Raw genomic sequence first — 15,522 nt, 5'->3', positions numbered from 1 at the left:
TTTTTAATGTTATATTGTAATATAACAGAAATGGAAGAGATTTAATCCTCCAGCAATCATTTTGCACGTGACGTTTCCTGTGACATGCTCCGGAGACTAGTACGTGATCTGAGGTGCTTGGAGTATCTGGTGTTGCATTAGTGGGGGTGGGAGGGTTGGGGAGAGTGACTCAGGCGATAAGGGGATACTGCGGCGAAGGGGAGGCACGGAGAAGGGTGGGTCTCGGGGAGATGAGAACGTTAAGTGGATAGTTTGGGGAAGAAAATGGATCTGTGGAGTATAGTAGGTGCAGAAATCTCAGATGACACTCGGGTTTCTGGCTCATACAATTAGTTGAATGATGATGCTTTTCACTGAACAATGGAGGGGAGGGATATTTGCAGAGGATATTAAAACCCAAACCCAAATCGCTGTGCTTTCAGGAAATTCACTTAGGTTTGCAGGCCTGGAGTTGAGGAAGAAGGTCCAGTTTGGGGCTAGGGATTGAGAAGTCTTCAGCATATGGGCAAAAATTGGGAGTCGGAGGGTGTCACCTGAGAGGGCGGGAAAGGTATGAAGAGAGACAACTGGAGACCGACATTTAAAGGTTCGATGGAGGGAAGTGGAAACTTGAGAAGGAACACTCAGGGAGAGGAGGGAGGAGCAGAGATCAGGGAGCAGAGTCAGGGAGGCGGGTTTGACCCAGAGCACATGCGCCAGGACTCAGCTCCTCCCTCAGAGGAGGGGGGGGCCGTGTGCTTGTTGAGCTACTTACCTGAGAAGGAATTCTGGAAAAAGGAGATTTGTAATCCAAGAGAATAGACAGTGTTTAATCTAAATCACTGATGGCCTGGTCTGGACAGCCCAAATTTTAAGTAACTTCTTGGTGTTTCCTTTCAGTTTCTAGACTGAACTGAGGCCATCCCAGAAAAGTCAAGGAACTACCCCACGAAAGGCTTTTCCAAGACTAACGCTTAGGTCCCCAGGCTGCTGGCTCTGCAAGGGGTCACTTCCCCTTTGAAATTAAGCAGAACTGGCCTGGGTGGGCTGAGACTGTCAGCCCTCCTCCTCGGTCAGGGGCAGACTGATCAACCTGTTTGCTCACAACCATGTTCTTGATTTCACAAGTGAAAGGGAACAAATTCACTAATGACTTCCCAGCGGCGGGCTGGTCCAGAGCAAAGCCCCAGCTTGATTGTTTCCATATTCACGAACATTTGAAACTGGGGGGCGGGGGGCATGTTGACTTCCGTTCCCTAAAAAAGAATCGGATTTTGCCCTCGTTTCTTGGAGGCTTTTTGCTGCTTTAATATTGGTGTTTATGGGGAAATTAGCTATGATGAGGTAATAGTCTATTTAGAAAACTGAACTCAGATACTGAAAGGGCTCTTTTAAACCTGCATTTAATCGTTGCGTTCCATAGTGGTCTCTTGGTTTTTTGTTGTTTTGTTGTTGTTCTTGTTGTTGTTGTTTTGAGAATTCCCACGGATTGTCTTACGACTGGACTCTAGTAGTTTGTATTCCACGGGAACCGCCAAGCCCTTTTGAGGGACATCGTGGTATTAATGATCGATGAGAATATTCAAGGCATTTTCCCAGTCGAATGACATCACTTGTAGTGTTGAAACGTTTTGAAAACACATTTTAGCCATTAACTCATTTTTATTGTCAGATGAAAGTGCTTTAACAGACTCACTCTACTTCAGTTTTCCTCCTTCATCTCAGAATGAAATCATCTGTTGGATTCTTGGCAACCCGTTCGGCAACACAACGGAGAACCTTACGGCTTCGTTACCGAAGTGGCAGATGGGGAAGGGCATTCCAGCCCAGCCCAGCTATCTAAAATCGCTAACCTGGCTTAGCAGATTCCGGCTCCTGGAATTTATAAGCTGAGCTACGTCATTCCGTTGGTGCATTTTGTCCCCCCGCCCCAAGCAAAACAGGTGCTTATTTTGTTTAGGCAAGGCACCTTTATTTCAGTTGAGAGGTATTTTTTTTAAAGCCACCTATTTTGTATCTAATGAATTGCAGGCTGATGGTTAACTGGTTCTGCTTTTAATTCAAAGCAGTCAGGTCGTGTAAATGGTGTGCCGGGGGGTTCTGTGGTGACCAGAGAAAGTGTCTGGGAGCCCTGTGAATAGCAGACTATCACAGCACAGACTATCATTCCTCCTGGGACATCTCCGTGAAAGCTGCTGATGGTTCATGGGCGGCAAGCCAGAGGGGTTGTTTTGCTTTGCAGGGCAGTGTGGGGAGCCCACAAGCCTCTGGTGTCATGGGCAGCCCCTGCCATCCTGGTCCTTGTCATGATTTCTCCAGCTTTGAACCTTGTTGATCAGGTTGAAAGGTAGATTATCTTACTAGCCCTCCTAAATTCACAGACAGCCCCTAAAGCCGGAGCTGGTCTGCTTTTCTCTGTTCTGCTGGGGGACATCTCGGGGCGCTGTTGTAGTTAGTAGGTCAGACTCCAGATAAAACTACGTAAGGCCCATAGCAGGATCCAGCTGGAGGCCCTGGCCTGAGAGCCGAGACCAGGCTCCCCTTGGAGCTCTGCTCCCGAGTCCAGGCAAGTAACTGACCAGGTTAGCAGTTCTGAGATTTTTTTAATTTCAGTAAACCAGTAAAATTTCAAAACAAACTTTGGGAATTTAGGATGCAACTGTCACCTTTGCTTTGTAAAATAAATAAAAAACGCTGCTGCATAAACATGTTTGAATAGCTTTAGCTTTCTGCAAGCCTCATGACATAGCCTTTATTTTTCATGTTTTGCCCTAGACTAATGATGCTTTGGAACCACAGGGCAGAGCAGTTAAGGATTGCTTATTTTTTTTAGTGTTAACTGTGTTCTAGGCCCTGTGCTAAGTGCTGGGCGTACAGTAAGGTATAAAAACAGCCCTGCCCAAGAAGACGGGACCTTGAGAGAGCTAAGGGAGAAAGCGTGTAATCACTCGCGGTCCAGGCTGATAGGCACCGTGACATAGTCAACACAGCATGTTGGATGAACGGAGAGAGGTAGAGCTCACTCGAGGGACGGGATTTTGTTTTACCTGAGGTGGGGTCAAAGAGTAGGGAGGAGTCAGGGGGCTCCTTCTGAAGGCCCTGGTTTCCAAACTCATACTTCAAAGGGAATTCCAGGGAGGCACTTGCCAAAACTAGTGCTTAGAGGTCACATGGAATTGGATTCCAGACCCTGCTCTGCCACCTGTGGGCTTGAGAAGGTTTCTAAATCTTGAAGATTATTTCTTTATCTCTAAAATTGAGATAATAACTGTTCCTACCTCATATGGTTGTTGTAAAAATTAAAATATGCTAATAAACGAGAAGCTCTCATCACTATGGCCTGCAAAGCATTAAAAAATGTTAGTTGTTATAATAATTGGAAGCAGAAGGAGAAGCATGTGCAAGGGCCCTGAGGCAATAAAGCGCAGGGCTCCTTTAGAGAAACACAGGGTGTGGGGGGAATGTAGGGTCCCTGGATAGGGAGGAAGACAGGGGACAGAGGAGATGAGCAGAGGCCAGAGGTCAGGTTCTGTGCTCAGTGCATGTATCTGAATGCATTCTATCCTGCAGGCACTGGGAAGCAGTGGAAGCCTATTAAGCAAGGAAGTAACATAATCAGATTTGTGCTTAGAGAGAGGGTGCTGCCAGTCGTATGGAGATGAATGGCAGGGTAACAAGACGAGTCAGGAAGATCGGTCTGGGGGTATTTGCTGGATGCAGGCAAGTTCTGCTGAGTGTGTCAGAATTAGGATAATCAAGGGAGGGGCAGAGAGAAGTGTGCACAATTGTATGAACCATCCATGGGGATGTCCCTGTTAGGTTGCCGATTAGCACATTCTGGTGAGATCTTACGGACTTGGAGCAGAAACCCTCCAGTGGCAACAACACACTGCACTGTACTTTTTATGTCTTAAAGAATGGATTGGATGTCCCATTTACTTTTTGTGTTGGTGGATGGAGCATGAGATCGAGAGGCAGGCTATTTCCATTCTGGTCCCTTCTTTGGCCCTAATGTGTTTTGGGTCCTTGAGCAAGTGCTTTTTTGTAAAAATAGAAGCTATAAAAAGATGATCCCAGTTCTAATATAGGATATATTGTGATGACATTTGAGACTCTGGATCAGGAAGTCCAGAATCCATCTGGAAGACTTAGGGAAAGACACTACACCTGACCTGTGAGTTCTGGTCTGTAAAATGGGTCCAATAATACCTTTTCTACATTTGACACATGCTGATGTTGAGGGTGAATGTGGCCAGACACCTTTCTGACAAAGGTGTGATATTATATGAATATATGTCATTGTTGTGTTTGTGATTGGTCTGTGGCTTGTCTGCTGTGCTGCAGAAGAATGTTAGGATCAACCAGGACTTCTTATGTCGCAAAATATTGATTTCTTTTAAAAAAAAGATTTTATTTATTTATTTGATAAATAAATAAAAGAGAGAGAGAGAGAGAGAGAGAGCAGCAGAGGGAGAGGGAGAAGCAGGCTCCTCGCTGAGCAGTGAGTCTGATGTGGGGCTCAATCCCAGGACCCTGAGATCATGACCCGAGCCCAAGGCAGATGCTTAACCTACTGAGCCACCAGGTGCCACCAGTCGCCCACGAAGTCTTTGATTTCTTAAAATCTTTGCACCAGGGACAGGGATGTTAAGTATTTTAGATTCTGGAAGGTATTGGCTCATTCCAAATGCTAACAAAACCCATCCCTTCTGATAGAGGCATTGGGCATTTGTCATCTTAGACCTTAAGGAAAAAAATATTAGAAGGTAAAACCCGGCAGGGCTACTGTTTTATCTATTTTTTTCCTCACCTTCTGTTCTTATTGATAAAGGTGATCTTGGCTTTGGAATTCTCCTTTCAAATAGTCTTAGTTACTAAAGAAATCTTCTGAGGGCCTATTCTCTAATCAAGAAAATTGGCGTTGGAATTCTGGTGGATGCAGGAAAAGGTCAGCATTCACAATAATGTCTGCACCCTGGGCCTGAGTCCTTTGTTATGTCTTACTTACAGTAAACAGATTAATTTCCTCACAAACTATGACCACATTTTTTAAAAGCAAGCTCAGATTGGTTTTATTTGGTTTTACACTCTGGGAATACAGCTAATGCTATTATTCAATTTTTCCTTCCAAACAAAAACAGAGTTCCAAATTATACACACACACACACATACACACACGTGTATGTGTGTGTATGTGTGTGTGTGTGTCCTTTAATTTTCTCCTCTCTTTTGGAACTGGAAATGTTAGCAGAGAAATATTTTTTAAGAGTCTTTGTTTTCTACTGAGGAAGCTTAAAGCTAACTCCCAATGGAAATCATTTTGCGCCCAGAACCAAGAAAGTAGTCATAGAAAATACCACATGCACATCCCAAATTGTCGCCCATGGGAGATGAGGGCCTCCCTTGGCAGGGACATGTGGGCCTGTCTCTACAGTCATTGTTAACACTCCTACAGTGACTAGAGAAACGCCTTCATTCTAGACTACTTGGGGAAAAAATGCGAAAGAACCCATTTCAAAATTACATAGCAGTAAAAGAACCTTGAGGAATAAGCCCTCTGTATTTGGAAGACTTGATGAGTCACCCAGCTTGTGCCTTTTGCTCTCCTCTCATCCCTAAATCCCACCCCCTCCACCCCCCAGCTGGGGGGCTTCTCTTGGCCAGTCCAGATCCATAGGGTGCTTCATGCTCTCAGGACAGCTCATTTCTATTAAGCCAGCTTTTCTGGGACACTCCACCTGCCATGGTTTTCACGTCCCTCCCTATCTATGGCACTGAGCAGTGCTCATGTGAAACAGGCCACTTTGGAATGGAACAGAAACTGTGGACCCTCTTCCAAGAAGAGAGAGTGCATCCGTGTGATAGCAGGTTAGCCTGCATGCAGTTTCCACAGCTCATGGACTCCCAAAGTCCCCAGACAGAGGCCACCTAAGGGTCTGGTGCTCCAGGTCTCCTCCTGTGGGGAAGAGAGCATAGACTTCGGGGTCCCAGACTCTCAAAGTCAAAGATGATTTTATCTTTTATTCTCCTGCAGGGCTCAGAAAGATGCTTTCACCACCTGAACCTCTTTTTCTTCCAATAAACATGAAGATAATTATAGTGAACTCAAGGGTTGCTATGAGTTTTGAGTGAACTAAAATGTGTGAAAGCTCAAGCATAGCACCACGCACACAGTAGGCACTCAATAAACTGTGGATGTTCTTGTCCCTCTCGTGTATAGTAGTAATATAATAATAAGCTATAGGGGCGCCTGGGTGGCTCAGTCATTAAGCGTCTACCTTCGGCTCAGGTCATGATCCTGGGGTCCTGGGATCGAGCCCCGCATCGGGCTCCCTGCTGGCAGGAAGCCTGCTTCTCGGTCTCCCACCCCCCCTGCTTGTGTTCCCTCTCTTGCTGTCTCTCTGTCTGTCAAATAAAATCTTTAAAAATAATAATAATAAGCTATAATTCTTCTGATTGGTTATTAATATGTACCAAGTACATACTGTTATTTTTACATTCAGTTAACATTTTTGAGCACTTACCATTTATCAGAAATGTGTTATATGCTTCCTGGGTGGATCACATTCTTAAGCCTGTTGCTATCTCCCTAAATAGAATATGGATCCCCTGAGTGCTGAGGCCATGCCTTCTGTCATTGCATACCCCACCCCCATGTGCCTTGTATAGTCAGGGTGTTCAATGAGTAATTGACTAAATCCCTCCAGTAGTTATTACAGGTGTCTTTTTTTTTAATTTTAAAAACAAAGTTGGGGGAGGAGGAAGGGGAGAAAGTTTCCACCAAACTGCTATCAGATTCCCTTGTCTTGGGATAGGAGTTTCCTTTTTCCTTTTATTTAGATAGGTCACTGTCATCAAGAGAATCAGTGTTGAGGAAGGCCAACACTGGAAGGAACCAAGTCTCCTGGGACTGAGTGGGCAATAATCCTAACTTCCTCTTCTTTAGATTGCTGGCAAATCTATACGTTACCCCTTTGTCTTTTGGCACTTCATTCTTTTTCTTTTTCTTTTTTTTTTAAGTTATGTTGACATTTTTTTTTTACCTTTTTATTTATTTATTTATTTTTATTATTATGTTATGTTAATCACCATACATTACATCATTAGTTTTTGATGTAGTGTTCCATGATTCATTGCTTGCGTATAACACCCAGTGCTCCATGCAGAACGTGCCCTCTTTAATACCCATCACCAGGCTAACCCATCCTCACTTCATTCTTTTTCAATGGAGATGTTTCATGAGTCACTTTGGCAGGGTTTTCTTCATTAGATATTTATGTTTTTCTTGGGCTTTATGCTATATTTATGAAATTGGACACAATCATAGACACAATCATTTGGTTAAAATTTGCAGTTTTCAATGATTTTTCTAACATTTACTAAAAGAGTGACCTAGTTGTTCCTATTTTCAGAAGCATTTGTATATGCTTGGAATTTTTATGTTGGAAATGGCTAATAATGTATACAGGTTTATCTGAAGACCCCAACCTCTAATTATTACAAACTTGCATAAATATTGTTTTTCTGAAAATTTTGGGTTTTTATAAGGATTTATATTTTTTCAATCAGCTTCTATATTTAATTTTAATAATCCTAAATTTTCTGATCCTTAGAAAATGTATCTTTCTCCTAGGTATATTTTGAAGATAAAATAAGAAAAATATATCTAAAATACAGTATTTGGCACATAGAAAAATATCTTGCGGTGTTAACTATTAATGCCTTTAAATATTGACCTAGTGATAGTGAAAGTGATTTGCATAAAGAAACATGGATCTCACGAGACCAAGCATGAAAGATGAAGAGAAATGGAATTTATATAAGTCAGGGGATATTATACTTCTTTGATTCTCTGAATATCTTAAACCATAAAATGACTTGTAATGTTGAATAATTGTAGCTGATATTTGCATGGCATTTTACAGTATACACAATCTTTTCACGCCCATTTCATTTAGTCCTTGCAAGAACATCATGCAGAAGATATTATTATATGACCATTATGTAAGATGAGGAACCCAGGACTCAACAGCTGAAATGAATTGCTCTAGAATAATGGGAGAATTGGATGGTGCTTTATATTTGTGCAGCTCTTTCAAATTTTCCTGGGTGATCTCCTTCATCTACTACTTACGGTGTACATCTTTTGAGAACACCAGTTGGCCATATTGTTATTTTGAGCTACTCTGTGCTTCACATCCTCAAGACTATGTCTTAATCTTTTTCCGTGAATCCTAGCTTACAATGCCACGGGAAAACAGGTCCAGCCAATAACTAAGGCCAACATGCGAAGAACCCAGTAGACCTTTGCTTTGGTAGAGAAAGGGTAGTCCTGGAAAATCCAGCCGTGGAAGAAGACTGGTGCCTCTAAGAGCAAAGGGCCATCCAGAGTGGTAATTGATGAGAGCCACCTTCCAATGCTATCCTCTAAAAGCAAGAGACCTCCCAAGTAAAAGAGTCAGAGAGTGTATTTGCAGGGCCCACCCCTTAATAAGGTCTTACCCAACTTGATACACCTTTCCTTTCTCTTCATCCGATAGCCAAGACCTTGTTCTCTTCCCTTGCTGCACCTCTACCAGACTCTCCTCGCACAAATGAATTCAGATCTCACAACACTCAGGTGCACACTGTAGCTATAGCAAGTCCCAGGAAGGCTTCACTTCAAGATGATCTCCGAAGATGTCAAAAGAGTTGTGTGTGTGTGTGTGTGTGTGTTTAAAGTAAGCCTACACCTCACAATATAGACAACATACCCTTTAAGTAATAAACATGCTCTATACATTATTACTTGACCTCTTTTATGCCTGGAATCCCTCTTACCATCCTCTTTTGTGACTTCTATTTCTAGTATTTTAGTACTTTAGCATCTACATTTTTGGCTATACTTCTCTCCTTCAAAATGGTTCTCCTCCCCCTGTTGCATTACCGGGGAGAATTTTCCTGTCCCTGGAACTTATATAAACAACTTCTTTCCTTATAGAAACTGCCAAGAATCATCATCAGAATCACCATCATTTTAAGGGACTCAGGTTAAGGTCCTCCTAGGAGATGCAGAGCTCCTGCTGAGTTTCTGTATTTGTTCTGATAGAAGTTCCCACACCATAGGGGAGAATGGCAGGTAGCTGGCATCCCTTGGGACAGACCCAAATACAACGTGGAAACCAGAATTCCCGCTTTCTCAAGCACAGCCCCGGACTGCCTGCCAAGCTGTTCTGCCACTCATTCAGCTGCGAAACCACTTCTGTGCCCGTGGGAGCTGGGATCCTTGGCTCCTCCTCAGATATGAATGACTTCCTCTGTCTACTCTTAGCCAGAGGAGATTTCTCTTTGTCTCAGCTGCCTCTTAGCTATGATCAATTTTTCCTTTTTCTTTTTAATCCAAAAAAAAACAAAAAAAACTCTACTTCTTCATCATAACCCATTTGTTTTTATTTTCTGGACACCAAATCTTGAAAGAGACCATTTTTTCTCCTTTGCTTTGGCCGGCAAAAGCTTAGGTCAAAATTGAACACTCATCTCCAGTAAACATGAAGACCTTGAGGCCCAGATGTCCTATAATTCACGTGTTCCTTGCCTCTCTATCTTCATCTTCCTGTTCTACTTTTTTTTTCTCTTCTCCCCGCTTTTGCTATGTAAGTATTTGCATTCTCTAATAGCGTATAATAACTTATCTTACGTTCTTTTATTGAACAAGATAAAATATTTTTTAAAAATCTTCATATGAATGAATTAAACCATCTCACTCGTAATGTGCTGCATAGAGATGTATTTTCTATGCAGTGAGGAGTTATTTGCAAAGACTGCAGAGTCACTGCCAGGAGGATATGGCTGGGGCGGTGGTGGAAACCCCACAGATGAAGGTCCCTTCCAAGTGGACTCTGGGGTCTCTTCTCAGTGACCGTCTGTGTGATGTTAACTCACTTTGAAGACCTGAAATCAGAATACACTTCCATGAATTCTTAGTGACCTTGAAGAGGAGCAAGAAGTATCAAATCTTTCTGTACTTATTCAAAGAGTGTATATGGAAATGCAGGTTCCACAGGATTGGACTTCACCCCTAATACTACATAATGTCCCAAAGTCATCATTCCAGACAGTTCCTTTTGGGTATCTGAAACATCTAGAATACTGGGAGTTCCTTAATTGACCGCAGTTGATGTTAGAATCATGTTGCAGTGTTTGACCATATCAGCCAGCCAGCTGAAATGACCTCTTGAACAGATAGAATTCTGTAGCTGGCTGATATTTGAGTGTGTCTATTACTAATTTTAAAGGCTTGACATACTTTCTGCCCAGGTAGTCTGACAGTAAAATCACGTACAAGACAAAGTTTTAGGAAGGAGCTAAATCCATTCACGTCTCGTGACACATTAATAGCACAAAACAAGGAAAATCAAGAATATTTAACTTCCATTAAGGCATTTTATGTGAAAGTTGGGACTGCTACTAAACAGTAGAATCATCTTCCTACCAGAAATGTCTCTGGGTCTGAATTGGAATTGTTCATTAAGCTGGATACAGATTCTTTCCAAGAGACCCAGGAGGATTTGTGAATATTGCCCAGTGGCAGGGATGGACTACACCAGTTCTAAGCTTTAATTTGGCAGAATCTACCTCATACAGAGCTTTGCTCAAAAATATCTTAAATAGAAATGTGCATAAAGGCACAGGAAGAAGAGAAAAATGACAGAAAGAATAGGGAAGATTCTTCTGGAAGAGAGAAGCATGCTGTTTGCTGCCCAGTGCACGTGTGCGGGTGTGTATCTCTGTACACACCACACCACACACACACACACACACACACATGTACGCACATGCCCAGATACATGTCTCAAGATGGCAGAAGTCTAAGATGTATCTTGTCCAACCTTCTGCCCAACACATAATTCACTTCTATAATATTTTTACAGGCTGATGGAGAACATTTCTACTTCAACACTGCCAGTTACAGGAAGCTCACTATTTCACAAAGCAAATCCCTCGATATTCAGATGACTGGAATGGTTAAATTTTTTCTTTCATGACATTGAATGAAGATCTTCTTCAGTTATTTCTTCAGTGACCCCAGCTCTCTTCCCTAGAGCTGCATACAACCTATTAACCCATCTTGCATAGGATAATCCTAAATAAGTATTTGAAGGCTGTTATAATCATGATAATGATGATGGTTGTAATTGTCATCATCATTATCCATACCAGCAGTACATAACATTTCTTGAGTACTTCCTGTAAGTGATTTGCAAAGCATTTTATATTTTGATCTCATCGATCCTCAGGACTCAATGAAATAGATACATTTCAAAAATACATTTTACAGATGAGAAGACTGAGGTTGGAGAGATTAAGCAGCTTGTCCTGGCTAACAGAGGTAGCAGGACGCAGAACTAGGATTGCAATCAGGCTTCCCCAGGCTCTTTTCTAGCTTCACATTAGTGGCCTATTCCATGGATGATGTGTGCAGGTGTTTTCTCAGGGGAGGATTATGAGGACTAAAATATCACGTTCTGCATCCAGGGGAACTGCTGGCTACATACTGTCTCACACAAAGCACTCTCCACTCCTCACATCTTTCGTATAGTGGTATATTTTTAGGAATTCCTGTATCAGCATAAACACTGTCTGAAGCCCCGTGCACAGAAAACTGCAGCCCTGCGGTTTTCTTTTACTGGTCCAATGATTTTTCAAGTTGATCCTTTACAAACTGAGGTGTCTGAGTCACGAGGTAGAGAAATGCCTTCCAAAGAGCACAGCACCCAGCATCAAACTGTGGCTCCATGAATATGTGCCAAATGAATGAATGGACCAGTGGCCTCCTGAAAAAGATAGTTTAATGTCTAGAGCTGAGAGCAGTAGAAATTTTGCTGATTACCTAGTAAAACTATGTTTTCCCTATTCTTTTTTGTTAAGTTGGGATTGCAAATATATATCACATCTGTATTTCTCTGTTGGTTTGATCCCCTCATGCAATTACACTGTCATTTCTTTGAAAATAACTTTTTGGATTAATATCAATATTTTTCATTTTTGCACTTCATGAAGTAGCCAATCTTGTTCCCACTGAAATGTCAAATTACAAGAGTTTCTGACTTGCCAGGAAGTTGCACTTCTGGGAAATCTGGATTCCCGTATAGGCCATGAGGGGTCCCTTGGGCTCTAAGTCTGTGTTTTCTAAACTCTTTTCCTCAGAAATTTTAAGAAACTTTCCTTTCTGGACAGATATTTTAATAATATCCTCATTGTGCTTGTCCATTAACATGGTATGTTCCTATTATCAGTAGAAAGGAAACAAAGCAATGCTGAAGTATTAACTGTAAAGATTCAGGGAATTCGTGAAGGGGAGAAGGAAACAATGCAGAATATACCTAAGCTCTGCCTCCTATAACTAAAATACCTGATTTTTAGAATACCATCTTCTTTGGTTAATTGTCATTATAGTGAATGAGACACAAAACACAAGTGTATTTTCCAGAGACAGCTTGTGACATTCTTCTCACTGTCATACATTATATGGTTTAGACCAGATATCCCTAACTTTTAGAGAGCCAGAACCTCAGAGATATTTATCTGTCCTGATTTAGGAAGAAGTTGCTAAGTTATTAGTCATCACCTGGTATGGAGATGCTTTATATCTGCTCTTCAGATGCAACTAATGGGGGTCCAGTGTGATTTATGCAAGTTAGTAAAATAGGTCCAGCCCTTTAAGAAGTCTATTTTTTTTTCTTAGAAGAAGAAGAAGAAGCCAAAGTCTATTTTTCATCCTGTTAATGGTGTTTGGTTTTATGTTGCCTCTCCTAGGTTTGCTGGGATGGGAAACCTGCTCAAAGTCCTTACAAGGGAAATTGAAAACTATCCACACTTTTTCCTGGATTTTGAAAGTAAGTTCCAAAAATTAAAAGATAATGATGGGAACCTTTTTGCTTTCTTTATAGCTTGTTGATAGAGAAGTTATAAAGATTTTTTTTAATTTTATTATGTGATACTTAAATCCACATGTCACTATGCATTTCTTTCTGAGTCTTCAAAGATTATTTCATTTCTTTCTTTTCTATTATTTTTTTAAAAAATCTAATAGAAAATCTTTTTAATGTGTCCATGGTTTTCTTTGATTTTAGAACCACTTTCATCAATCATCATCATGTATTTTTTCTTAATAAATTTTATGAAACACTATATCATATTCTAAAGAAAAATAGCACATGTAGTAAACATAGATTAACATAAAACAAATATCACTAGACATGAAAAAATATCAAAACTAGAAAATAGGCTTATAGATTATTTTTAAGTCATCTCTGTTGTTTATGTTTTTGATTATATAAAACTATGTAAAACTTTTGAGATATACCCCTTTTATCTGAAAGTTATGTTTCTTTTATCAAAAACCTAATTTTTTTTTCCTAAGGTAAAATGGCTTGTGAATTATGACTGAAAAAATATTGGGTTTTTTTTCTTATCTTGTTTATTTTCTTGATTGAATATACTTGCAGATGAGTGACACATCTGCAAATTTATCAACTAAGCTCATATTTCCACCTTTACTATTATGTTCCCCTTTTCCTAAATTACAATTCCACAAAAGCAAGCACATTAAATGTACTTTTTCCCCAGTATTTACCACTTGTTGCAAACTTTAACCTGCGTTAAACTTCAATTTTTCAAGTGTTTATGTATATTAAAAAATAAGGCAGAATTTCCTTACATATAGATTAAACTTGCTAACAGAGATTTTCTAGGTAAAGGCTAGAAGTCCCTTCAAAGATACAGTAAAGCAAAAGGTGACTGCTCCCTAGATATATATGTCTTTTCAGAATCTTCGGTAGGTCTCAGGTAGTTGCATAAAAAGGAAAAGTGACCCCGAAGCTCATTTTGCTGCTGCTGTTTGGATGGATTTGGTTGGGAAGGTTTGGGTTGGATTTGGTTGGGTAGGTTTGGGTTGGATTTGGCTGGGTTTGGTAAGTGGTATAGGTGGGATCAATACCAGCTTGATATGACACATCAAAAAAATGTTGTTTTTTTTTCCCGGTGTAACTTTTACAACTCCAATACACATATCTTTGTTGTGGCTGCTCTTGTTGTTAAAATGAAGATTTATTAGTAACTTTTAAGAATTTTACAAGATAAATGACCTAATATCCCATCCCCCTAATCTTACTACTTGCATGTTTGGTTGATTCCTTCCACTTCTTGTCACGTGCATGTTACACTGTTGCATCCAGCATGTACAAAGTCCAAGACAGTGGTGAAGGTAAAATACTCCATTCACTCAAAACTTGTGTGTGTGTTGGGGGGGGCATATAAAGACCTATGGGAGTTAAATGCCTGCATTTAATTTTGAAGCTCTAAATTCCACATGCACCTGCACATCCTGCTCATAAATGCCTACCAGGTTCAGTGGCCCCCATTTGTCCATTTAGCTATTCTTGCATTCTTGGTTTTCCATGCTTTTACAAAGAGTAGTATTGAGTTCTTTGTCAAGACTAATTTGAAAAGCCTTCCAAGTGAGAAAATTACAGTCTGCAGGGATTTAAAGCAGTGGTTTTCAACGGGTGTTCTCTGGAGTACCAGGCTTCTGGGGTTATGCCTCAGGGGGTCCCCGGCCCACTGCTGCAGAAGGACTGTCGCTCTTCCTCTCTCCTAAGACCCAGCACTCAAGTCTGCTCAATCTTGTACTTTGGGTAATTTCTTAATTTTTTTTTTTATTTTTAAAAAGGTCATGGTGGCTAAAAAGAACATTTAAATATCTTGAATTTTGATGATGGTTTATGGTACCAAAAACTCCATTTGTAGATATGCTATAGTATCTTCAACAAGGTTCCTTGTGGACTGGATTTTCATGCCTTGGGGCTCATTAGGACTAGAGCACTAGTATGTAAGGAAAACATAAAACTATAAATTTACCCAAAAAATATGTGAACTGTTTATTTCCCCATCAACCCCTAGGAGAAGGTTAACATTATTTCAGTGAGACTCTGAAAAGATAAATAGCTGGGCTGACGTCACATAGGGAATGAGTGAGGACCTGAGATGGAGCACAAGTCTCTGGCTCTCCTCCTCAAGAGCCCATCACAAGCAGCTCTGAGGAGTGCGACAGCCATCATCCTATTCCTGACTAGAGAGCATCTTTGTTATCTACGAACTAACACATCTCATGGAAAAAATGTTTTTTTTCTTGATCCTGGAAATCCTCTTTCCTAAAGATGGTTTTCAAAAAAGAGTGGTGATGGACCAGAGGGTAGCAAAGGTAGGCTGTGGCCATGATTTCTCTGTGAGTCTGTAGATCTCAGCTCAGCACAATAGCAGTATGTGCATTATGGTTATGAACATCCATGTAAGCCAGGCGACATCAGGGAGACAGAGCTAAACAAGCACAGTCATTGGAGTCTCAGACTGCTGTGCAGGGTAATATAGGCACATTTTTCGAGACAAGATAAAAATAAGGGGCTAAGACCACACTGTGGTCTGGGAGTAAAGAGGAAGAAAGAACATGCATCTAGTTTCAGGAAATGGAAGACAACAGAAGGAATTGGAGAGGTCTTCTAGCCA

The 15,522-nt window shown here is 40.9% G+C and overlaps 1 protein-coding gene across 3 annotated transcripts in view; it reads left to right on the top strand.

Moving 5' to 3' along the window:
* Positions 1 to 15,522, top strand: part of CYRIA (CYFIP related Rac1 interactor A) — a 105,027-nt gene that overhangs the window by 61,320 nt on the left and 28,185 nt on the right. For all 3 annotated transcript variants that reach the window (XM_045884122.3, XM_064571902.1, XM_045884121.3), the window contains one exon: positions 12,775 to 12,854. In XM_045884122.3, the coding sequence (XP_045740078.1) occupies positions 12,785 to 12,854 (70 nt within the window). In that variant the 5' untranslated portion in view covers positions 12,775 to 12,784. The remainder of the gene's footprint in view (positions 1 to 12,774; positions 12,855 to 15,522) is intronic.

The sequence above is a fragment of the Mirounga angustirostris genome, unplaced genomic scaffold (assembly GCF_029215605.1).
Source record: "Mirounga angustirostris isolate CCGP_5_RB_7025 unplaced genomic scaffold, mMirAng1.0.hap1 SCAF_10, whole genome shotgun sequence".
Lineage (NCBI taxonomy): Eukaryota > Metazoa > Chordata > Mammalia > Carnivora > Phocidae > Mirounga > Mirounga angustirostris.
This window is presented reverse-complemented; position numbering and strand designations above follow the sequence as displayed.